The sequence below is a fragment of the Oryzias latipes genome, chromosome 13 (assembly GCF_002234675.1).
Source record: "Oryzias latipes chromosome 13, ASM223467v1".
NCBI classification, from domain to species: Eukaryota; Metazoa; Chordata; class Actinopteri; order Beloniformes; family Adrianichthyidae; genus Oryzias; species Oryzias latipes.
In genome coordinates this window covers 20,384,496-20,399,592 of record NC_019871.2, presented here as the reverse complement: position 1 = coordinate 20,399,592, position 15,097 = coordinate 20,384,496, and the positions used below count along the sequence as shown (strand labels likewise).

At 40.0% G+C, this 15,097-nt stretch overlaps 1 protein-coding gene across 1 annotated transcript; it reads left to right on the top strand.

The window, feature by feature from the left end:
* Positions 1 to 9,155: 9,155 nt before the first annotated feature.
* LOC101161073 (L-amino-acid oxidase-like) lies at positions 9,156 to 15,059 on the top strand. The gene is made up of 8 exons (XM_004075791.4): positions 9,156 to 9,360; positions 9,863 to 9,962; positions 10,118 to 10,332; positions 10,419 to 10,531; positions 11,464 to 11,665; positions 11,746 to 11,814; positions 11,889 to 12,025; positions 14,106 to 15,059. The coding sequence occupies exons 2-8, from the start codon at positions 9,932 to 9,934 to the stop codon at positions 14,881 to 14,883; spliced, it is 1,545 nt and encodes a 514-aa protein (XP_004075839.1). The 5' UTR covers positions 9,156 to 9,360; positions 9,863 to 9,931; the 3' UTR covers positions 14,884 to 15,059.
* Positions 15,060 to 15,097: the final 38 nt, after the last annotated feature.

Here is a 15,097-nt window from a genome sequence, read left to right as displayed (position 1 = left end):
ACATATTGCCATTGCAAGGATGCCAGCCATGAACTGAATTGTTATTGTTTTATGCCCAAATTGTGTGATTTGCACCCCTCTGACATTTCACACTAAGATTCTTCTGTGGGTGGGGTAGGAAAAGAAGAAGCCCCTCCCTGCTTGCACAGTGTGAACACAATGGGTCAAAAGCGAGTTACTGGATGCACGTCAAATTCCCGGTGTGTTTGTAGCTTAAGAGTTGTTGTTTATGTAAGGGTTAATGGCCGACGAAGTGTGCGGTTACTACTTTTTAACGCACGCCGTGGAAGCTTCCGCGAAGTGCGTTAAAAAGTAGTAACCGCACACTTCGAAGGCCATTAACCCGCTTATACCATGGTCACTTACAAAAGCAATACATATTAACCAGGTTTTAGTCCTTAATTCTTGTTTTTTTTTTTCGATTTGGATCACTTTTCTCATAAACAGCGTACTATATGTTACGTGATGCGGCGCATCGCGCCGCATCACGTAACATATAGTCCGCGTCGCGCAGCACCACCGCTGCAGTCAAGATTCGATGATATATATATGCCGATGGTCCCGATGGGTTGAATAAAGCATCAATTCAGAGGGAAAGTTAATCGCTTACCGCTTGTTTTTGCCCAGATGATGAAGCAAAAGGTTGTTTTACAGAAGCCGGCGCAGTGATACAAATCATTTAAGCTAGCCGACCGGAACTTCTTTTTTCACCGTGCGGTTATCAGGTTTTAATGCATACCCAGCAGCCAATCAGAATCGAGTATTCAACCGGACCATGGTATAAAGTCTGAAAAACAGCAACAGTGGATATTTTTATATCTAAAACAGAAATGGGGCCCTTTATTTTTCTATAAAGGCTTTTTAAAAGAAATCGAGACTGAGTAGCAGCATCACTCTTGTCTCAATGTTGTCTCTTTTGTCGTAGTCGCAGCACGTGCAGACAATGGGGGGGGGGGGGGGGGGGGGGGGGCTCAGTCGTCGTTCTGGAGTTGTTCTCTTGAGTTGAAGTTGTTCTGTTTGTTACAATTTTTCTTTTGTTTCTATAAAATGTTTCACCAGAAGTTTTTGCATAGAGTTTCAAAGTAGCCTAATTTGTTTTTTATTGGGTGTAAATAATTAGTTTATTAGTTACATTTTGTCATTTGGGTTTTTTATTTAATGAAGTGATCTTATAATAGTAAAATAAACTTGTTTTAGCCACTCCTGACCTTGTTTGTTTTATCAATCCTTCAAAATGCACACGTTAGATTACCGAACAAATTGACGATGATTAATCTATTGTCAGAACTGTTTATTATCAGAATAAGTTTATGTTCTTATCTTCTGCTGCACAGCAGTATCTATAGTTTCTGTTCAGAAGGAAAGTAAATAAATGACAGAATTGCATAATTATAAGTGCAAGTATTTGTTTCTTTAGGAGCATCTTTTTTGACACATTTTTATTTTGAGAGGAACTTCAATGTGCTCCTGTCAGATTAAAATAAACGAAAATTGCTATACTGTATAGCCTATTGAAAAATTATTAAAAAAAATTATTAAAATTATTGTGAATATTTAAAAGTTAGATGTTATAGTTAAATGGCCTCAAGTCTGCTAAAAAAAAGTGTATTTTTATAGGAAGTGTAGTGACATTTTTGGCTTTAGCTCAGTTTTATCTGTAAATACTGGAGCAAATGGTTATTTTAGAGGTTAAAACCCCTGGTTTAGCTGTTGCATTAAAAATTCATAGTACACGTACACACTCCTTATGCATATGCACACTGTATATGCTATGCTAGCAATGGAATATTTACAATGAATCCATATTAGACGTTAACATAATATCCACACATGTCAAATGAAGCTATAATTGATTAAAAAAAAAATTTGAACTCATCTATTGAATTATTCTGCTCCAGATCTCAGCCCATCAATCATGAATTAACTCCAGACTGACTTTTTACAAGTCAACACATCTGAAAAAAGCCAAGAGAGCCAATCTTATATACAACTCTTTAAAATAACAAAAACCAAGGCTTCATGAAATCCATTAAAAGTCGAATTTTGAGTTGTAAGGTCATTTTATTTGTTTTAGTTTGTCAGATAATAATAAAGAAACAGACAGACTCCTCACTGGCGGTGACAGTGAGTGAATACAAAAAACAAAAAACAAAGAATAAATTAAATTTTACATAAAAGGAACAAAAAAACTAAAATATCACCAACTAAATTAAATCATTAAAACAAAAAGAAAAGAAAAACAAACACCCACAATGCATTTCTTCCAGACACCTTGTGGGCAGAGCTTTTCTCTGTACAAGAACTTTGGCGCTGGACCGCTGGACAGCAAAATAACATCTTTAAATCTATCTTCATCTATCTTTAAAAAAATAATAAAAAAAAACGTAAGTTCATCAGCGAAACGAAGTCCTGTTTGACCCGCAGTGAACCCACTCGAGCCGAACATCATTTACACGCCTGGTCGTATGGAGTTAATTCAGTCTCAATAATCAGAAATGCAAACAACCTGTTTTACAAATACACACGCTCTCATTCACAACTGTAATTTTATGCAAAGGTGCAATATAAATTTGGAAATGCACACATTGTGTTTCACACATGCACACGAAATGTTTCACACATACAAAATAAGTGTCTCACAAATGTACACGCTTTGTTTCACAAATATTATCACATATTGTAATATTTTAATTAATATCACATGTTTTTTAGAAATTCACAATATATTTTTCAGAAATGCACTATAGATGCTTCACAAACATCATTTTTAGGTACACTTGTTTTATGAACTCACAGATCGTGCAAATTTTAGAATGTGCATTCACAAACCCGCTCTCATTTGTGAATCTCCCCACATTTGTGAGAGATTTCTCTGTGGTGAAGATTGAGACTCCCTTCACGCTGCAGGTCAACTGGGATTTGCGATGAATGTTTCACTCGGGATAGTTTGCTAATACTTTATCCTTATTAGCTATGATGCTAGCCTCCTTTTATCACTCGTACACCGGTCCCTTCGGTCTGGATCATGAGGAGGTGGAGAACAAAAAAACATCAACTTCCACAAAAAGTTCTGTGGAGAAACTGGCATCTCTTTGTACCACTCTCCATATTAAAGACGCAGCGGGACTACGTTACCTCAAGCTAACCTCACTGTCAATCACAGATCAATACACCCCCCCCTCCCTTTCTCTCCATTCTTCAAATCAGGGCGTTACCCCTAAAGTTAGAAAAAGAATTACAATACTGACTTTAATTATAGTGGATGATTTTGTTACTCCTACGTTATGGACTTAGCATCTCCTGGGGCCTCATTTATAAAACTTTGCGTAGGATTTGCGTCAGAAGTGGCGTACGGATGAAACATAGGACGTGCGTACGCACAGAAATATTCAGATTTATAAAACCGTGCGCACGCACATCCTACGCATCTTTCCCTTAATAAATCACAACCAATTCTAAATGCTGCGCAGCTTTTGCGGCTTCACGCCTATAGTTGCCCATAAATAGTCCGTGAAACGCCCACAAATGAATATTCATTGATTGCGAGATCATGGCAAACACAGAGAGGAAATCAAAAAAACGTAACTTCACTCAATGTGAAGTAGAAGTTATCGTTGGCGAAGTGGAAAAGAGGAAAAAAGTGTTGTTTGGAGGGCACAGTGTGGGCATTACTAATGCCAAAAAGGCACTTGAGTGGCGAACGGTGGCAGACGCCAAATGCTGTAGCCTCACAACCTCAGACCGTGGCCAAAATAAAAAAGAAATGGTCGGACATCAAAGTCGAGGCATAAAAAACGTCTGGCGCTCCATCGCCAGAATGTCTCTGCGACCGAGGGGGCACCGGAGCGCCAGATGCACCGGGTGACTCGCGTGGTTCCTCCGAGTGCTCCGGTAACGCCGGGCCCAAAAGCCCGCAGAGGTCCAACAGGACTGCTCGAGGAAGTCGGAACCGGCTCATAAGCCACTCGTCCTCGTTTGCCAGCAAGTCTTATTGCTGTCTAAAGATGCGTTCACTCTGAATTCTTCCATTTGCCACATCTTCTAAGATCAGCCATTGTGCGTCATTACGCATTGTGATGGGGCATTTTATTTCCATCCATTTATTGCATCTGACAAGCTACAGATGTCGGTAATAATCGACGTGGAAATGGGAAATTGATCAGCGCAAATGTAATTTCTTGTTGCTTTGTGAATGGTTGAGACATACGCCATACATTGTTTTATCAAAGATAAAACAAACTAAAGGCATATGTATGAATACCATAATTCCATAGCTTATGAAGAAATGTTTTAATATGAAAACAACTTTCCCCAGTGGACAATTAGTACGTCTGTCCGTCCGTCCGCACGCCCGCACCTATATCTGCTCCGCCAGACGGACACACTGACGAGAATATCAGTTTTGTACATTATTTCGTTCTGTTAACTATTATTTATGAGGATGAATCGCACAACATGCCAATATTGCAGAACGTATTTCACTTTTCTTTTTGCAAATAATATGTGTTCATTTGAATTTCTGTTGTAATTTTCGTTTGATTTTTTTTGTTTGTTTCACTGCTGATCGATCAAATGGGTGTTCGTGTAGGCTGTTAATTGTAAGACTTGCTTTGTGAAGTCTTCATGTTATTTATGAGAGGCAGTATTGTCATTTTCACTTTCACGTGTTTCTCCCATCTGCCGACGGTGTCGCCGTTTCTCATTTCACCCGTTTTTGTGCGTACGCCTGGGTCAGAGCTTGCGTGAAGGACCGCACATTTTCCCGTCAAGTTTGCTTTTTATAAATATCAACTACTGCGTAGAGAGTGGCGTACGCCTTCTTTTGTGCGTACGCAACGTTTATAAATGAGGCCCCTGGACTTTAAAACTTTACCGCCATGCTTGTGTGCCGTGCACCTTCAGTTATGACATCAGTGTGAAAGCTGGAGAAAGTCTTAGATGCCATTCGATTGGCTGAAAGCAAGCACGCCTACTTTGCTGATGAGTTTGATGACAGATTCATTAGCCCAGGGGTGTCAAACTCATTTTCACCGAGGGCCACATCTGCACAGTGATTGTCCTCAAAGGGCCAGATATAATTTATACATGTAACTAAATGTAACAAAAAATAAATGCAACTACTCCTTAATGTTAAAAAAACTCATTTATTTACTATAACCTTTTAAAGTGACAATTACAGTTGCATAAAAAACATGTTTGCTTGTTACTCTAGCATAAATCCTTCTAAATTTTATCTGCTTATAAAAACCCACGATCAAACTGTCCAAGTGAACGAAGAAAAATAACATAAAACTGAGCAAAAAAGGACATGTATTACACATGTAACATTTTACGAAAATAGGCTGCACACAGCCTTGCATCAACTGATGGTTTGATGACAACAATTTGTCTGCATTTGTGAGAAACACTTATTGTGCATGTGTGAAACACAGGGTGTGCATTTGTGAAACAACGTGTGCATTTCCAAATTTATATTGCACGTTTGCGTAAAATTACAGTTGTGAATCAGAGCGTCTGTATTTGTGAAACAGGTTGTGTGCATTTCTGGTTATTGAGACTGAATTGACTCCATATAGTCGATCCCACAACTACCCCTGGCTGCAGCCTGCAGAACGCTCAATTTCGTGGAATGCTGAAACAATGTGGAATGTTAACCCCGCCCACGTTGAGCCTGTCTTTTTCTTCTTTGCAAATTACAAGTTTCCATGTGCAATATTGCCACCTATCGTTTTTTTTTTAAGTTTTTCCTTACCGCGAAAGGGGGGTCTAAGGGCAGGAATGTCCGTTTAATTAAAGTTTGAGTATTATCTTATTGTATTTTATACATTTATGATTCTTTTTGATTGTATGTTTACCTTACAATTACCGGTAGGAAGCCCATTCAGATGACTGTTGTTGTGAATTTGGGCTATAAAAAATAAAAAAAGATTTGTTTGGGCTATATAAAAAAAAACAAAAAACAAATTGAATTAGGGAATTTATACCGCGATTGCCGTCTTCTTATATGCCTTTTACATGTTTCCATGTGCATGTATTAGAGAATTCATAAAATTAAGGCTCAACAGCGGTACTTTTTGTTTGGCATCACGGACCTGGACGAAGTATGTGTGGCAGACTTGTATCCTTGGACGCACTTAAAATACGTGCGGACAATGGAGCAATGTGCATCTTGGCTGCATGAATTAAGTGCGGCCAACGTGAAATTCCATCGGTTTTTGTGTTTTTAATCACGTTAATAAATGCAATTAACTGCCTTTAGGATATGTACAGTCGTGCTTTAAGATTTTTTTTTAAATATATATTTTTTATATATGGCTACAGGAGAAAAGAAAAGGGCAGACTGAACAAAGCTGCTGACTAACATTGTCTCTTGGAAATAAAGTTTAACTGGACCTGTCATTTATTGATCAATGGTTTATTGTAAAATTATATCACAATTTAAAATATAGAATTTTATATATAATTTTATCACATCCAGGTTCCACCAAGATATTGTGTAATAACTGTTATGTATTTCAGCTCAGTCTCACACAACAAAAGGACTGCTTAGTCTCAGGTGGGTTAAACGTGGAAAGTAAAACTTCTGACCCCATGCTAGACCTGCATGCGTGGATTTTCTCTGGGCCTTCCTCCCACCGCCCAAAAACATGCTTGATAGGTAAATTGGTCACTCTAAAGTGTCTATAGGTGTGAATGTGAGAGTGTATGGGTGTGTGATTGTGGTCCTGCAAAAGACTGGCGAGCTGTCCAGGATGTCCCCTGCCTTCACCAGCAAGTGGCCGGGATAGGCTCCAGCAGCCCCGTGACCACAAAAGGGATACAACGTAATAGAAGATGAATGAATGTAAAGCTACAGTCATTATAGCATTACACATACACAAATTTAGACAAAAAAACATTTGAAAACTGAAATGAAAAAACGAAAAGCTCCCTCAGTTCCATCAATCTCTCGTCACATTCACTCATGAGGGAGCAGTTTCCGAGCTCTTTCAGAATCTCCTTCTGTTCTCCTTTATCTACCTTCAGAACTTCCGGCAGGGAACATCTTCCTTGAAAGGACTGCATTTTGCACCATGTGGCTGCCTTACTGGTGCCGTGTAGTAAAGCATCTTCTTCCTGTACAGAAAAAGAAGGGAATTCTTAGAGTAGATACTGGAGATGGCAACAAATGATGAGTTCAGAAGGATCCATCCATTCCTTCCTGTCCCACTGCTGGTCTTCATGTCACCTTCCCCTACAAAGAGAAGAGCATAAAAATGAAAAGATATGACACTAAAAAACACCCTGGACATCCCATCTCCTAAACCTTTAGATTAAATGCAATATTCTATTATATTTATAATACAATATTATATTTGCAGGGGCATCTCAGGTCACCTAAATAACTTAACAGAGTGAAAGCATGCAGGGAAAAACTATGTATGTAAGTGTACAACAGCTCCAGCTTCAATAGTTGATGAGATGGATTCAGAAGGCATCTATTTCAGTGAAGCATCTTCTTCATCCTGAAAGTGGTAGAGGGATTAACAATAGCCTCAAAGAAGAGCTTCAATATGTGCCTGATGAATTCAATGACCTCCTCTCACCTGGAGTTTCTGCTCCTCTTTTTCTGGCCTGCATTCTGTCGTCTTCAGACCTTGGTGAATCAGTGACAATGAATGTTCACTATCAAAATGTTAATAGAAGGTCAATCCATAGAGTTTTCATTAGAATATGTAATTAGAAAATAAGGATTTTAAAAGTTTGATCACATAAAGAGCACTTACGGCATTGGAAAGTTAGTTATTAGATTAAGACACCATCTTCTTATATGCTCCATATTTCCTTTGAAGAAATAAAGACACAGTAGGTTACTTTGTGCCACAACCCAAAAGTGTCTTGAATTCACTCGACACAATCTACACACACCTCATTGAAATCGCATTTAGTCCCAGTGACAATGTAGAGTGCATACTGAAAGTCATAAAGTACATGTTAATGTATAGAATCCATGTGACTTTCTGAATGTTATCTTTATATACCATGGTCACTTACAAAATAAATAAATATTAACCAGTTTTTACTCCTTAATTCTTGTTTTCACTTTTAAATGCACACTCAGCAGCCACTCAGAATCAGGTTTTTCACCCAGAGCATGGTATAATTCATGTTGAAACAATTCAGTTCAAAAAGCAAAAGGGGAAAACATTTAATCAAAAACAATCTGTGATTTTTAAACTGCCTTTCAATAAAAAATTAAATAGAAATAGTATATGAAATTCTGTCAGAAAAATAAAGGCTGTAATTTGAATCAGTTCACTTCCCGTACCTCACTTCCTGTCTTTCTTCCTAATCACTCCTGATTGCTTTTCATCTCACTCACCTGTGCCCCTCTTGATGCAAGCCATGCACACACATTTATTCAGTATTACACGAGCTCAACGTGGGCGGGGTTAACATTCCACAGCGTTCCAGCATTCTGCGACGTTGAGCGATCTGCAGGCCGCAGCCAGGACTTACTCGTCGATATTGGTGCTCCGGTTGATCTGGTTCTGCTCACCGGCTGTCCACAAACAGCTTTTAAAACCTGCAAAAGAAGAAGAAGAAGAAACAGATTAGCCTATTTTTCTGGAAAAGGTTGTTAATAAAAATGTCACAAAAGGGACTTTGCTTCACAGCCTCATTCCCACGTCCCCTACATGTAAAACATTAAGAATCTGTGGGTTAAATCATTCAAATAATCGCTGAAAAGGAAAATTCACTGTGATTTTCACTGTTTGTATAATCCAGGGGTCCACAACCTTTTTGAGACTGAGGGCTATTTCATGGGCACTAAGTGGTATGAAGGGCGCCACAGGACCTGTTTACTAAAAACCTCCAATTGTTGTCATTGACAGACATGCTGTGATTGTTTGTTGAATATTTGCTTCAATTAAAAAAAAAAATGTGTTGGTGCATTCCCTGCGGGCGTCACAAGGGGTGCTCGGGGGCGCATGGGCGCCCGCGGGCACAGGGTTGGTGACCCCTGTTCTAATCCATGGATATTCTCACATTTGATCATCAATAGAGAAAGAAAACTCTAAAAAACTATTACATTGTCATGCTGCCTTTGCCCTTCCATTTGTTTCAGTTTCATAATGAAACATGACTAAAATTGAAATGTGATATTCTTTTTTTTTTTTTTTTTTTTTTTTACAGAAGTAATATTTGGAACTTCCAGCTCAGAGTTTCTTTATTCACTTTCAATCCCAGCGTCAGTCAGGAAAATGAAACTTATGAGTAGTTTTGCTTTCATTTTCTTTCCCTGCAGACAGAATAAAAGCATGGGGTCACTTCTGGGTTGGACACTGACAGAGACAGAAGCTGGTGATCACCCTACAGGTACGTGAGAGCTGTTTGCTTCAGAGGAGATGTTTGACCTCAGATCTTCTTGATTTGATTCCATGAGCTCTTTCAGGTCAGATATTAAAATCAGAGTCGATGGAGGACTGAAGGTATGCTGATGACTAGTATAACCCCACTAATCTGATTTGTTCAGTGTGGGTGAGTCTGGAAGCAGTGTGGGAAAGTATTTCTGGGAGACCGGGCAAGCCCTTCATTAAAATGACCTTGATGTCACACATACCCACCCCACCTCCGGGGTTTGAAGTCACAGCTTTGATAGTTTGACTCTGCAGATTCAGATTCATTTCTCTTTAGTCATGCATCACTCTATGACAACTTACAATACATTTCCTATTGAGGAGGTGAGTCTGGAGGTCGTACACTGATGTTTCTTCTCTGATTATTTGAGATCTTTTTTTTATTGATCACAATTTTTTTCCCACTATTTGACGCTATTACGTGTGTTTGGAGTTAGCACTTAACTCTCCTTCTTTGATAGGTTTCCTTTGTCTCTCCTCAAATCGGTGCCCAAAGACAGAAATCCACTCTGTGGCATTCTGTCGCTGCCATGACACCCCATGTGGCTCTGTGCAAGTTTGGTAAGTCTGAATGCCAGTCGAAGCTCTTCTAGCTCATACCGCATCAGTCGCAGTGTTTCTGTTTATACTTAACGGCAAGAAAAAATAGAAATTCAGCTGGAAGTTCTGAGTTGTTCAGCTTTGTCTTTGGTTTTGGTGTCTTCTTGGTCTGCCAGCCCCCCTGGTTCTGGTGGGACTGGTGGTTTACGCTGTGAGTGGACTCAGTGGAGACCCAGTCTTTGACTGCCTCCAGGACTCAGACTACAGCGATCTCCTTGATATGGTCCTCAAAGGTCTTCCCGTCACAAAGAGCCCTCGACATGTGCTCATCGTTGGAGGGGGCATGGCTGGACTGACTGCTGCAAAGGTTTTAGAAGATGCGGGACATAAGGTTATCTATCTTCTGAGGACAAATATCTTGTAAATGAGAGGGGGATGCACATGGTGTAATTTAATGTGTCCATGTGGATGAAAAAGGTGACCATCTTAGAAGCCAGTAACCGTATTGGAGGACGGGTGGAGACCTACAGGAACCAAAAGGAGGGCTGGTACGCAGAAGTGGGTGCCATGAGGATCCCAAGCTTCCATAAGTGAGTACAGTCGAAAAAATGACTTAAACGCATCAGCTGAGGCTCAAGAGGAATTTCTACTGACAGCAACACAGAGAATTGGTTGTCAGGGGCATGATCTAGACTTTTGGTGAATTTTGGTTCCTCAAATGAGAGGTTTTAGATCATGACTTTGATCACAGAGTTTAGACACATTCTGGTTTGGCTGGTGAGTCAGATTGAGAGCAGATTAATGAAGAGGTCAACAGGTTATAAATATGTGATCTACACAGCATAACAATGTCTGAAACGTCATAACTATCCATTCTCCATAACAAGTTTGTTTTTTAATCCAACCTTAACTGACCTGTTGTTGGTTTTAAACTACAGTCAGATTAAGCCTAAACAGATGAATGATAGTTGATCAGGTCTGTCTTCTTCTCATCATTGAACATCAATTGTTTTCTGGGTACATTTTAATCCAGAATTAGTGTTTTTACTCTCAATTATATTCACGAAAAATAAAATAAAATCAGATTTGTAGAAAATACTAATGAAAGCTCCAGGTCCAGAACAGATAAAAACCAAAGACTGAAGATCAGCTGTTTTACTAAGGACCAATTTGTTCTGCACACTGTTAAAAAACTAAAGTATATGGCAATAAAAATGCTCCTGTTCAGAGTTAGGTCACATGTTACCTCATTGGGATTTTTTTGATGGAAAAGTCCCCTTAATCCCACACTTCCTCCAGTCAGTGCAGGTATTTTAATGACCAAAAGACAGTGCAACAGTTCCCATTTACAAGATTTTGCAGGATCAATTGTAACCCTGTAGCAAACTAATACACTTTCTTCGAACTACCATAACTAACCATTTATACAATTGACGTAAACCAAGAAAATATTTGCTGTCATCTGTCTTTTTAAAAAACAGTGAAATATCTCCAGCTTGACAATGAGTTCTTCATTTTACAGGATTCTGCTTTCCTTCATCTCCAAGCTGCAAATTCCTCTTAACCATTTCATCCAAGAGGACATCAACACTTATTATTTGATAAATGAAGCTCTTCATAGAACGTACGCCGTGGAAAACAACCCCAGTGTCCTGAACTACAGTTTGCACGAGGGAGAAAGAGGAAAATCAGCAGCTGAGCTCTTCAGCCGGGCTCTGTGGAAGGTTCAGACTCATGACAAACACCAGTAACCATCAGAGAGATGTTATTTGTGAAGCAGATGTTTTTCCGCTTCACCTTTCAGGTAAGAAATGACCTTAAAGCGATGGGCTGCAGCGCCATGCTGGATAAATACGACTCCTATACAGTGAAGGTTTGTTTTCTGATGAATAGAAGGACAATGTTTGACATGAACGAACCTGAAAGGAGTGTGTTTGATGGCGACAGGAGTACCTGGTGAAGGAAGGGAACCTGAGCCGCGGCGCCCTGAGGATGATTGGGGACATTCTGAATGAAAACAGCCTCTTCTACACCTCACTGATAGAGATGCTTTACATTCAGTCAGACATCAGTGACAGCAACGAGTAAGATCTGCTTTATGTCTTTAATACCTCAAATTGAGAAAACTGACTCATGCAATGTCTATCAGTCCAGTTGGTCTTTGGTTCTGAAGAACAGCTGATGTTAGATTTGTTCTCTGGATATGTCAAACACAGACTCAGGTGCTTCTGCTCCTCTTCTGCTGCTTGATGTTATTGCAAATCTACGGATCTGCCTCCCTCCAGGATGTGATGATAGAAAAAACCCACTTTCATGGCTGTACCTGAGCATCTTCAGAACACTGAGGTCCATCAGAGGAACCTGAGGAGGGCAGGGATGAAGGTTCTGACAGCTACCTTAATAAAAGCTCCTGAATACCAGAGAAAAAAATGTTGTCGAGTCAGATAGTTTTTCAACCCATCAAATATGGTTTTACCCAGAGCTCCACCCTTTCATTTTGGTATCATTTAACCCTTGTGCTATCTTAGATGACCCCACCCTCACATTGACGTGTTCTTCCTACCATGACAAAGGTGGATAAAGGTGGAAAGATTTTATGTAATCCATGGACACCAGTGAAGATCACAAATCATTGAAGAAAAAAGGTTCAGCGCACTGTCTAGTGGGTCTAGACGACCCAACTCCCAATGCCTAGGATAGCACAAGGGTTACAGTCTCAAATGTCCTCCGTGGATACAAAAAGTAGTATGCAGTGGTTGGGGGACATTCAGGGTTAGGACACATGTGCAATGCTGGTAGTCAGGAGGATAAGTGATCAAAGAAAGAGTCAAGAGATCTTCATCTTGTTCTTGAGAAGGTGATTCAGGAGTATCAGAGAGGTGTGATGGGAGCTAGAAACAAGCATGAAACATGCTGTAGGTGTAGAGTTGCATCCTTGGTTTTTTTAAGGAGCAACAACAGACTGTGGAAACAAGGTTAGGAGTTTTTTAAGACCCACTCTGAGGAAAGTTTTGTTTTTGCTGTTTTTACATTTTCTATTTTGTGGCATTTTTCTGATGATGGACAACATATATGAAAGACATCAGGCTCGTAAATGCATTCTTGAGTTTTTCTTTATTCAAATCGTTGGTAATCAAGAGGAGACAAAATGCCGTTTGAAAAAGAAATTAGAGCCATAGAAAATCTCATAGAAAAGTGTGGGTTTTTGACAAAATGTGTTTAGTTGTTTAGCTGTTTTACTGTGTTTTGCCGTGTTTTGCCGAGTTATTTTGTCCTACTATGCTTATGTCTCTGCACCATGAGTAAGAGTGAAGGAGACGATGATGAGTTTATATAGAACCCCTACAAGTATTCGTTGTAATGACAATGATGTAAATTCTTAAATGAATTTTTGCACTCCGTGCATTTTTTTCCGTCCTTTTTATTGTTATAAAAATGAGCATATCTGCCGGCTCAAACTTAGACATATGAGAGTTCAAGAAATATAAGTAAATAAGATGGAAAAAAGATTAATGCAGTAATGTGACATTAAGTTAGATACATATGTAAATTTGAGTTGTATAAAGAATTATTGAGTTTTATAGACGTAAGAAATTAGGTTGAATAAATTTAACTCAATCATTTGTTACCAATAGAAGTAATTATATATATATATATATATATATATATATATATATATATGCGTCACAAGGAAAATGGAAATAAGATCAGAAACTCGTGCGTTTACTTTGTCTGTTATTTTTCTCCAAGCAGAAACTATTTTTTTTTTGATGATGCAGCCGTGTTACTTTTTTGATGGGTTTATAATCTTCATACGCCGTCATTAAAATCTCAGACTCCGTCTCACTTCCGTCTCAAGCGTCGCGCTTTTTTTTTTTTTCACCACGCGTTTCCATTGTGACTCCAGAAATCTGCGATCCATTGAGAATGTCTTTATGTACTTGACATGCACGTGCATTAACCCAGGGTTACCAAGTCGAGCGTAATTACGCTAACTCACATCCGGTCTTTTGGAACCAACATACCCAGAGTAAGCAAGTTCAGGTTTGGATTTCAGCCAGAGTTCAGGCTTAAAGTCCGGCTAGTTTAAACATGCTTTCTGGAATACCCCCCTGGACTCCATATTTTTCGTCTGTTGTTGACTAAAAACGTTTTGTTTTCCAGGTACTTTGAGGTCACTGACGGCTTCGACCACCTTCCCAGAGCTTTCTACAGGGTGTTAAACGCCACCATTCTCTTGAACTCTAAGGTGAAGTTAATAGACCAAAGAGGTGGAGATCATGTGACTGTGACGTTCCAGGACCAGCAAAACCCCGGTTCTCTGTCCAACCTGACAGTCGACTATGTCCTGGTGACAGCCACAGCCAAGGCCACCCTCTTCATCGACTTCCAGCCGCCTCTCTCTGGGAATAAGATGGAGGCTCTGCGCTCCGTGCACTACGCCAGCTCCACCAAGGTGGTGCTCAGCTTCAAAGAGCGATTCTGGGAGAAGCAGGGCATCAGAGGCGGGAAGAGCGTCACTGACCGGCCTTCGCGTTTCATCTACTACCCCAGCCACAGCTTCCCTGCAACGGCCGCAGGTGCCCTCCTGGCTTCCTACACCTGCTCAGATGACTCCACCCTCTTTCAAGGGATGAGCGATGAAGAGCTGATGGCCGTGGTTCTGGACGACTTGGCGAGAATCCACGGGCAGGAGATCAAGCCTCTGTGGACCGGAGGGCTGGTAAAGAAGTGGGGGTTGGATCCTTACAGTCTGGGAGCCTTTGCACTGTTTACACCCTACCAGCAGGGGCAGTATGCCCAGGAGCTCTTCAGGAGTGAGGGGCAGGTGCACTTTGCGGGGGAGCATACGGCCACTCCTCACGGCTGGATCGAGACAGCCGTGAAGTCTGCACTCAGAGCGGCTAAAAACATCCACAGCAAAGAGCTGGCCTTCAATTAAAACCAGATGAAGGACAGCATGTCGGGTTTGACTGTATATGAGAACTGGACTGAGTTTACAGACTTTTTGCCACTTGAACACACGTTGCCAAGGCTGGTGTGACTGTAGAATTAGAAATAATAAAAGTACTGGACTTTTTCCTAGACACATTTATTTTTTTAATGAAGTTAGTTGTTTTCTATCTTGATATACCTAATAAAACACTATTCCTGCA

Coding starts and splice junctions, on each gene's coding strand:
- LOC101161073 (XM_004075791.4), top strand. CDS start 9,932: ATGACACCCCATGTGGCTCTGTGCAAGTTTG. Junction 10,333..10,418: donor TAGAAGATGCGGGACATAAG/GTTATCTATCTT, acceptor TGGATGAAAAAG/GTGACCATCTTAGAAGCCAG. Junction 11,666..11,745: donor TCAGCCGGGCTCTGTGGAAG/GTTCAGACTCAT, acceptor TTCACCTTTCAG/GTAAGAAATGACCTTAAAGC.